This window comes from Nomascus leucogenys, chromosome 2 (genome assembly GCF_006542625.1).
Source record: "Nomascus leucogenys isolate Asia chromosome 2, Asia_NLE_v1, whole genome shotgun sequence".
NCBI lineage: Eukaryota > Metazoa > Chordata > Mammalia > Primates > Hylobatidae > Nomascus > Nomascus leucogenys.
Genome location: NC_044382.1, coordinates 20,986,721 through 20,997,383, shown reverse-complemented (window position 1 = coordinate 20,997,383; position 10,663 = coordinate 20,986,721). Strand labels below are relative to the sequence as shown.

Here is a 10,663-nt window from a genome sequence, read left to right as displayed (position 1 = left end):
TTAGCTGTATTTCCTAATGTCTCAGCTAGGAAACTACACCACCGTGCTTTATCTTCAAAATGAGACACTGCAAAGTTCAGAAAGATGGCAAATTCTTTAATTCATCTGCCAAAAACTCTTTCATAAATAAATTTGAGAGAAAAAATACTGACCCTTCCCTCCAAATATAACTATGGCCTCAACTTGCTAGTGATTACCCTCAAACCAACAGTATTATGGTTATCATTCAGGCAATTAAAAAAAAAAAGGAAGCATCTAACCAAAGTACTATTTAAAAACAGTGTATATGGTTCTTGAGGACATCAGAGAAGTGGAAAAAAAAAAACAAAACCCTAGAGGGAAGGAAACAAAAATGAATCTGGAGTGGCCGTGTAGACTCACCATACATAAATTGCTGGAACAGTATTAACTTTCCCCTCACACCATTAGGCAGAATAAAAAATTGATACAAGCAGAAAAACTTTGGTTGAAGAAGGAAAGGGGTACAGGATGGGCTGAAAGAAACCCAATAATGAAAGAAAGGAAGAGTATTTTCTTCCCAACTCCGAATGATTTGCGGGTATTTGTGCCTTTCTTCAAGTATAACTTAGTAACCCCTTCGGAGACAAATCATTAAACTGGACAGACATTCAGTGAGACAACTGTTGTTTTTCTCTTTCATGGGCTCTGAAAGAAAAATACTGATAAGAAACTATAGGTTGAAGTTCAAAAAAAAGGAAGATATAATGTAGGAGGGCATGATACAGAAAATGCTTTAGAGGTCAATCTGATTAGAAAAAGAATTAAAACACAAAGGTTCAGATAAACATTTACTTCGTCTAAGAACCATACATATTTGAGAAAGTGCAGATATACTTCTTAAAGAAAAAATTTACTTAAGGTTATAGGTTTTAAATATCAAGGACCATATTCTACTATGCTGCCACCAGAGGTTGGCTTGATTGCTCTGAAGTAACAACACTTGAAAGCTCCTATTCTTTGAAACTAAGTTAAACACACTGAATTGTTGAAAGATTAAAAACCGCAGTCAGCTAATTACACTCACTCTCATCTCTTATTCAGCAAATGAATCACTTTTCATTACCACTTAGCTGAAGTACATGAATTTCTGCCTAATTAGAAATGTTGTAGATGGAACATTAGCAAGAATGGAGCAGGTCAGGATATCTTTGCTGCTTCATTTTTAATTCCTAACAGTAGAGTCTGATAGGAAAGAATAGAGAAGTCATTAAATAATTTTAAATTATTTATAAAAATTACTTTGCCCAAATTATAATTATTTTTTCCCCAAATGGTCTCAAATGTCTAACAGAATGAAATAAAAAGCAGTTCAACATTGATTTTAATGAACATTTTAATGTTATGTATAACAGAACATTATGAATATAATGGAAATAAAGTTTTATCAATTTAATAAAAAAATTTTCAACATAACATGGGGAGGTAATAATTTGATATCTATATTATAGTATTTATTTTGAAAAATATTCCCAGCTTGAGGGTAAAACAATTAATTTTGCATTCCAAACTCTAGAATCATGATTTTCATGTGAGCTTAATGCAGAATTACAGCAGAAAAACAAAAACATTTTAATTAATTTCCTTTGTCATTAAATCAATAAAACCTTTGACTGCTACAGGTCTCCTTTAATAATATATATTTAACTCCTCTATTGGAACCATATTGCTAATGCTGTATTATATACACTCAAAACCAAAACAAAACAAATACTGTATAAAATCTGAAAGCAAACATTGAGTTGTAACATTTATATTTAACTTAAGGTTTTAATGGATTTTTACCTTTGCAGACACCCAAAAAAAAATAAAATAAATATTTTTCTGACTGTTCCTGACTTAAATGATGGCCACAGGGATAAACACGGAAGGAAGCCTTGCCAAGTTAATCACTGCAAATTGTAAATAATGACTGCTAAAAACAAACAGAAGTTTTTTTCTTTTAAAGGAAACCATAGAGCAGTCCTGAAAAAAAATTTTTCCTAGTTCTGCACAGGATAATTACAGCAGAAGACATGGGAAAAGTCCCATAGCGATCACCAATTGCTTAAAGAGGTTTTGTTACAATAAAAATTTGGATAGTATAATAGCAGTGTTGCTGGAACATTAGCAAAAGTATATACATTCCAGTTACCTTTGATTTAGCCATAATCACATATGTATGCTTTTTTTTGGACAAAAATATATATTTTTATAAAAAACTGATCATCCAACTTTAATGATTTCATATATGGACTCAAGAGTGGTAGTAAAAGGAACAGACCCAATTATGACAAGGCGATCCAGGGACAGAAAAATCAAGTTCCTCAGGAAAAGAAAGTATAAAATTAGAGATTCAAACACATTTATTCAGCCCTATTCCAGTCTTCCCACAAATTATGCTGTTAAATGGGCTCTTCAATTGATAAAGGCTTTCAATGGTCTCACCACCCATTTGTGGTCTATCCTCACTGGAAAAAAATGATTCTGACTGCCTCATCTGAAGTGCTCTTGCCTGGCCCTCTGAAATACTGGATATTTCATTTTTATAAAACAGCCTTTTTGGTTCTTTATGTAGATTTACTTTAATTACTTGATAAAAGAAAGGGTAGTTGATTAGCATTTTCCATCCCAACATCACCTATCTGCACAGCTAAAAATTCTTCATTCAATCTGCTTCTTTTACAGTCTCTTATTTGCTAAAATTGGCGAAATTTGCAAAGGCATCTTGCTTGGGTTGCACAGTTCCCGAAGTCATGGCTATGTTGGGCATGCCCATTCCCATTGTGCCTGTCAAGCCCATCCCAGCAGCGGACATCCCTATGTTCATGTTCATGCCCATCATGCTCTGGTTCATCATCGGAGTATTTCCAAGAGGGGCCATTCCCATGGTGCCAGTCATCACACTGGGCATGCTCATAGGCATGGGTCCCCCTATCAAAGCATTAGTTTGGGGCCGGACAGGAAGCATGTTTGATGGAGAACTGAGGTTCACAGCTCCAAAACTTTGAGTCATCACATTCATAGGCTGCTGCATATCTACCAGAAGAAAACAGACAGAAGAACTTTACCACAATAAATTCTTAGGTTCATAGAACAGAGAACTAATAACTTCTTGACCATTTATACTTCTTTAGCCCCAATAAAATTCCTTTACAGTGATTTTATTAGAAATCAATTACTCTGCACTGGTTCCTCTTGAGAAATATATTCAGTGACTATTGGCTCTGGTTCCCCAATGATGCAGAAACAGTAAGAGTAGACTGGGGAAAAACAGCCAACTTAAAAACATTCCTACAAAACCTATTGTTAAATCCTACTTAACAAGTTGTCAAGAGCTAGTGTGTATCAAAAATCTTAAAAAAGTTTATATCCTTTGACTTATTCTATTTTTAGAACATTCTATTAAAAAAATCAGAAGTATGAAGATTTATACAAAAATCTTTAAAAAGTTTATATCCTTTCACTTATTTTTAGAACATTCTATTAAGAAGAAAACAGAAGTATGACGATTTATACAAAATCTTGATTTATAATAACAAATAGCTGGAAACAACTGAAATAATTAGCAAGGGAAATCATACACTAATATAACTATCAAGAGCTAATAATCATTTTCCTAAGAATATTATTCAACACAGGGAAAATGATAACTTAATGTTGAATAAGAAACAATATAGAGAGAATGATCCCAAGCATTAAAAATATGCTTAGAAAAGATGGAAAGCGGCTAGGCGCGGTGCCTCACGCCTGTAATCCCAGCACTTTGGGAGGCCGAGGCGAGTGGACCACCTGAGGTCAAGAGTTCAAGACCAGCCTGGACAACATGGTGAAACCCTGACTCTACTAAAAATACAAAAATTAGCCAGGTGTGGCGTTGCATGCCTGTAGTCCCAGCTACTTGGAAGGCTGAGGCAAGGAACTGCTTAAAATTGGGAGGTGGAGGCTGCAGTGAGCTGAGATCGCGCCACTGCACTCTAGCCTGGGTGACAGAGCAAGACTCCATCTCAAAAAAAAAAAAAAAAAAAGAAAACATAGAAAGAAATATGTATTAACGGTAATTACCCCTCAACAGCAGAATCAGATGATTTTTGTTTGTCCATCGTATTTGCCTATATTTAAAAAAAATCTGTACAGCAAATTTTTATTTTAGTGATCAGGTCCTTAAAACTCTCCACAATACAGTAAATGTTATCAGGCCAAGAATAGAATATAAAGTAATTCAATGTGCCAGGAGGAATATCCAGTAAATATTATGTGAAAATATCTTAAGTGAACAGGCATTTCGTTAACTGTTACAATTTATGTGATATATTTTTATTTATAGTTTGAAGTAGTCCTGGCATTAAGGCAAAAGACTGCAAGTACACAAAGAAGTGGGACATCTTAAGGTAACTTACTCTGTTGCTGAATCATTGTATTCAGTGATGGCTGCTGGGGTTTGGAAGGCTGCATACCAGGTAGTAAGTTGTCTAGGCTGATGTTTACACTGGGGTCAGACCAAGTAGAGGGCAAGGTTTTGCTGACTGATTTCTGGACCATATCTGTATTCTGATTATAGAGAGGATTAGGCTTCTGCAGCACTGTGCTAACATTTTGCAAAGGCTGGAAAATAGAAAAATTGCTCTAAAAATTAAGCATCTGTTCCATAAAAATTATCAGATGGCAATTTAATCACAACAATGAACTTCTGAAACAAAAAGAACCACTAACGTTCTATGCTAATGTCTTCAATACCCTGAATCATTAGTTTCCCAAAGAGGTTCCTCTGAAGTAGCTTCCCAAAGAGGTTCCTCTGAAGTCCCAATCAGGTTTGAGGTAGATAAAACCAACAACTTACCTACATTAACAATTATTCTCCCATCACTCAAAGTCTAGAAGCTACCATCCCTGGCAAATGCCTAGGGGAACTACCAACTTTAGGTTAGTATAGCTTTAAAGAGATACACAAGTGGAAATTTATTCTTTCAAAACAGAATTCAGAGGCCAGGCGCAGTGACCTATGCCTGTAATCCCAGCACTTTGGGAGGCTGAGGTGGGCAGATCAGTTGAGGTCAGAAGTTCAAGACCAGCCTGGCCAACAGGATGAAACCCCATCTCTACTAAAAATACAAAATTAGCCAGGCATGGTGGCACACACCTGTAGTCCCAGCTACTTGGGAGGCTAAGGCAGGAGAATCGCTTTGAACCAAAGAGGTGGAGGTTGCAGTGAGCAGAGATCGTGCCACTGCAATCCAGCCTGGGCGACAGAGCGAGACTCTGTTTCAAAACAACAAAACAAAACAGAATTCAGGATATGATGTCTCACATTATACAAGGATATAAGGCAAAACCGTCAAAAAGCAATTTATATTTCACATATCCTGACTGACATTTCCCTGTTCTGTGTATACTTTTACTACCTAAAGTGAGCAACACTAACTGAACTGATTAGTATATGGACCAATGTAGGAGAAAGAAGAAATCCAGGAGAAAGAAGCAGAGGTTCCCAGTGGTTATTGAGGATAAATGTGAAAAGGACAGAAAAAAGGAACAGGAAGAGGAAGAATAATTAAAAATGTACCAATGCAAAGAATTACGACAGTTACAATTAAGACTGCAAATAAAGTAGACTGACTTTATGCTTAACTCATACATTAGGTCTTATTTCTGTTATACAGAGCAGTCACCTTTCTGCTTCTTTCTTCTTTTCCTTCATCCTAATACCCCAAAGATGAGAATCTACACATTAAAATGAGTAATTAGCATCATAAACACATATTCTCAATCGTTTGAGTCAAAAATAGCAAGTTCCTGGTACCATTCAGACACATACTTTCCAAGCCTGCACTTGTTTGAATTCTAAGCTAGTACTAGGTAATTCGGATTTAACTATTAAATAGTGAATTAAGAAGCTCCCATTTTGGTTGTTTTTCTTTATGAAAATGAAAGTTGAAAGATGAGCCTATAAAACATTTATATAATGTAGAGCAGGTCCAGAATTGGGAAGAACATTCACCATTCGAGAGAATGATTTTCCATATTAGCAATAATTATTTACAACCAATGAATGATATTTCTTTAGGGACATGACCAGAAATTTTACTAAGTGGATACTTGCCATGAGTGAAACAATATCTCTATTTCTTTTTCTTTTCCCTTTTTTTTTTTTTTTTTTTTGAGACAGAGTCTCACTCTGTTGCCCAGGCTGGAGTGCAGTGGCGCGATCTCAGCTCACTGCAAGCTCCACCTCCTGGGTTCACGCCATTCTCCTGACTCAGCCTCCCAAGTAGCAGGGACTACAGGCGCCCGCCACCATGCCTGGCTAACTTTTTGTATTTTTAGTAGAGACTGGGTTTCACTGTGTTAGCCAGGATGGTCTCAATCTCCTGACCTCGTGATCCACCCACCTCAGCCTCCCAAAGTGCTGGGATTACAGTGGTGAGCCACTGCGCCTGGCCTATTTCTTTTTCTTAAAGACAATTTTAAAAAACTATCAAATACCAATTTGTTATAACAATAAATTTTTGCCATGTTCCTCCTCTGTACAAAGGCACCATGTTTGGCTTTACAGTGACTACAAGATGGGGAAGAAGGTCTTGCCTTCCAGAATGCAAATGACTACGCTAGGGGAGAGTATAAGGTAAATGAAATGTGCAAACGCGTATATATACACACACAGACACATGTTCATACACATAAAAAGGACTTGCTTATTCTTGTTTTATACTAATCTATCATTAGATGAGTTAGAGCATCTCAAAGATTATAAATAACAAATTCCAAGGGAACCAGACAACTTACCTGTGATCTTGACATAGGCAAACCAAGTCCCACAGTATTAGTGCTCATCATAGAGAAATTCATACTCTGGGAAGATGTCATGGTTGCCTGGGATGAGCCCATAAGATCAAACAGGTCTGAAGAATTCGAGGCAGCAGGAGGTGGGCCTAGAGCTGATTGGGAGCCACTAACAAGTTCTACTGCTGGCTGTGAGGCACTGCCAAAGAACTCGCCACCGGAAGCAACAGGGCCTGATGGGGCTTGGTTGAAGGCACTCCAGTCACCAAAGTCTCCATTCCCACTTGTTGCTGTTACTAAGACAGAAATAACTCTAAGGGTAAGAAACTTCATGAAATGCACAGAACAAATATAACAATCTATGAACCGAAACAAATTAGAGCTGATCTGAGTCCCCCCAGATTAACATCTGCAGGTACCATCTCCATCTGGACAGTATTCTTTCTCATGAATATTACACGAGAGTTAACGAGGTGGCAAAGAAAAAACAAACCTCCCAAATATAAAGTAAAATCCATCTCTTGGCAACTCTGTAGGTGACACATTGAATTTATCATAAAAAAAATGGCCAGGCATGGTGGCTCATGCCTATAATCCCAGGACTTTGGGAGGCCGAAGCAGGTGGACCACAAGGTCAGGAGATTGAGACCATACTGGCTAGCATGGTGAAACCTTGTCTCTACTAAAAATACAAAAAAATTAGCTGGGTGTTGTGACACACGCCTGTAGTCCCAGCTATTTGGGAGGCTCAGGCACAAGAATCACTTGAACCCAGGAGGCGGAGGTTGCAGTGAGCTGAGATTGTGCCACTGTACTCCAGCCTAGGTGACAGAGCAAGACTCCATCTAAAAAAAAAAAAGAAGAATTTCTCACTTATTTGGCCATACTTCCACTGACAATACAAGGGCTATAACCTTAGCACATTGCCTGCTTCAACTGGGACCATTTATTTACAATCAAAGAGAGGAGGAAAACTCATGTAATATTAAAAAACACAACCAAGCCAGAAACAAGCAAAACCCTATCATTACACTTTGCAAGTTTAAGGTTGAATGCATAAAATCCATACTCTTAATCACTACAGTCTTATCAATTTACCTCTAATCAATTTTTATATTGAACAAATAAATATGAATAAATGGAAGTTGAAAAAGCAAAATGTGAAGAAAGAGTTACATAAAAACTGTCATCTGAAAGCAAATAGTAAGTGTGTACCTTCCAAGTTAACACCATCTCTTTGCACTCCATGTTCATTTACAACTTGGAAATACATTTTGTCTAGCCTAAAAAGTGACCAACCACTACAATACCATGTCTCATTATGCTAAATATCAAAAGAGAATAATAATAAGGTGAAGTCTTTAAAATTACATTCTTCTATTACCATATTAAAATGTAAGCACCCTTGAAAGAGAAAATAATTCACTTAGAAACTCCAAGTTCTACTAACAATTTAATATAAAAATTGGGCTAATTTCTTTACCTCAGGGTTTTACTAATACATGTCTTTGATCTTTTTTTTTTAAGTGACTGCATTAAGAGTTTTACAGTTAAGTTCTAGATATTAAACAATTTAAACTAAGTAAGGCTGCTGGATCAACGTAAACTTTTATGCTGATTTTCTACGTGCTTGATCTATAATGCAGAATATGAATGGAAACTGGGGCAAAATGTGTTGCCCCACCTGAAAAGTTCATATCTGAAATGATTAAACATGGGAGGAAAAGATTTCTAGTGGGGCTTATATTATTCAGAAATGATTAATCATTGTTGCAATGGTTTTGGCCCCCTGCGTAGTGGTGGTCAGGTTATATTAATCACATGCATACAGACGAAGAGATGTATCTCTTAGGCAACATTAACATATTCAAATTATTTGCATAGTAGGCAACTTTATATACATAAAAACTTTGAGAATTAGAAAGGGAAGCTGTAAAATAAGGGTAACATTTACCTTCCCTTTGGTTTGCCTAAAGTAAACCCTTAGAGGGCATAATCTTACTTTCAAAATGAAGCAGAAAATTATTCAACAATTCTAGTTTCTGGAAAATACTTGGAATTTACAAAAATAAGTAGTCAAAATAACCCCAAACCATTTTACAAGCTATGTATCTTTTTTCCTAACTCCTCACAAACCTAACCAAATATTATTAAATATAAATTTTAATCCAGTTTAATATAACAGCAATAGATTATGTGACTTTTGATGAGTAACAACACTAACTCAGTTAAATTACATCTTTTCTCCCTGCCTCACCTCATGTTTAAGATTCTCATAGCTAAATTTTAAAAATATTCTCAAACTTCAGACTGACCAGATTTTATAAAACAAATACCACAACCTCTTCATAACCTTAAAAAAAAATTAAAAGGACACTTAATAATGAATGTAGCCCCTATTCTATTAGGTTGGTGCAAGAGTAACTGCGACAATTGCACCTAATACATACCTCTATAGACACTATCCTCAAAAAGAACCATGACAAGTAACACTGTTCCCAGTTTTAGAAAGTTGAAGGCTCAGAGGCTTTCATAAAGTTAAACAGCTACCATATGGCAGGGGTAACAAGATAAAAATATTAATTAAAAAAAGAAATAGGCCTTTCACCTCAATCCTTGATGTTTAAGCCCATATTCTGTTTGAATGCTGTTTGTTTTAAAATTCTATTCTAATAAAGAATGAGAAAGTTTTGCCTGAGGTTCAACTGCTCATTTTAGGATATGTCAAAATGAAGTTCAGTTATTTTTCACATAAATGCTTTTACGGCATCTAAATTAAGAAAGGAATGCATTTTAGTAAGATAGTTGGCCTGATCCCAATGTTCCTAACTTTCGTTCATGAAAATCATAAGTTAAACTAAACATAAACTATAATATTCTTGCTGCTATTAAATAAAATGAGATGATACAGAGATACTCACATCCTCCTTTCCCTTTCAAAAAAGCTAAACAAGAGTCACCTATGAATACGGGCAATTTTCTTTAGATGTACCTGAGTAGTCTGTGACCAAAATAATTCATCTGGCAAATTTAAGGCATCTGCCCAATAAAATACCTTGCGAATAAATTCTTTAGGAATTATGAATTATGAATACTACAAGGAGAAAAACGACAGAAAGAAGCTGACTTGGGGGGAATGGGAGTTGTTTTTAATAACCTTTTTACCACCCTAGACTTCTGGCCAATCAAATCGAATCATACCTTGGGAAGGGAAACTGCCTGATGCAGCAGCTGAGCCAAAGTCAGCAAATCCTCCGAATAAATCAGCTGATCCTCCTAGAAGTTAAGAAAAAGTGAAAATTGTTAGAACTAGAGAAAAATTGTAAATAATTTCTGGAGGCCATTTTAGTGCCACACAAAAAGTATCTACTATTAGAGGCCCAGATGCCTCATAAAAGCTAAAGCTAGTCTGTTGACCTAGATTTTCATGTCACTATGTTCCCTATGAGCTACCATAGACTCTTTTCCCTTCCTCAGTCCTGTATCTAGTAAGATAAATGACACTGTATCTGTGGTTAAAATTATCTCACTAATATTTCACGAGCATAATGTGGAAAGAATACAACTTATCTAGCCAATTATGCTCTTTATAAGGAGTCTTCAATGGATTCTAAAACCTGAGTAAAATCCTGCTGGGGAATAAGATATTCACAAGACAAGTAAATAAAATGCAGGATCCTTGATTGGACCCCGGATTTTTTTTTAATTGCTATCCTGAAATGACAGAATTGAGACACTAGGGAAATCTGAATGTGGTCTGTATATTAACAATACTGTTTTAATGTTAAATCCCAAGTATGATTATATCACGATCATAAAGGAGAATGTCCTTGTAAAGAGATATAGGCTGAAGTATTTTAGGGGCAAAATGTCATGACTGCAACTT

The 10,663-nt window shown here is 36.0% G+C and overlaps 1 protein-coding gene across 4 annotated transcripts in view; it reads right to left on the bottom strand.

Annotated features, from left to right (window-relative positions):
• Positions 1-1,336: 1,336 nt before the first annotated feature.
• The window catches only part of CLINT1 (clathrin interactor 1), a 73,394-nt gene continuing 64,067 nt past the window's right edge, over positions 1,337-10,663 (bottom strand). The window contains exons 9-12 of one of the 4 annotated variants that reach the window (XM_030825808.1): positions 9,979-10,053; positions 6,781-7,073; positions 4,398-4,623; positions 1,337-3,036 (exon numbers count right to left, since the gene is read on the bottom strand). In XM_030825808.1, coding sequence (XP_030681668.1) covers positions 2,690-3,036; positions 4,398-4,623; positions 6,781-7,073; positions 9,979-10,053 — 941 coding nt within the window. In that variant the 3' untranslated portion in view covers positions 1,337-2,689. The remainder of the gene's footprint in view (positions 3,037-4,397; positions 4,624-6,780; positions 7,074-9,978; positions 10,054-10,663) is intronic. The other 3 variants (XM_003268585.4, XM_003268584.4, XM_030825825.1) reach the window with 3 other exon arrangements.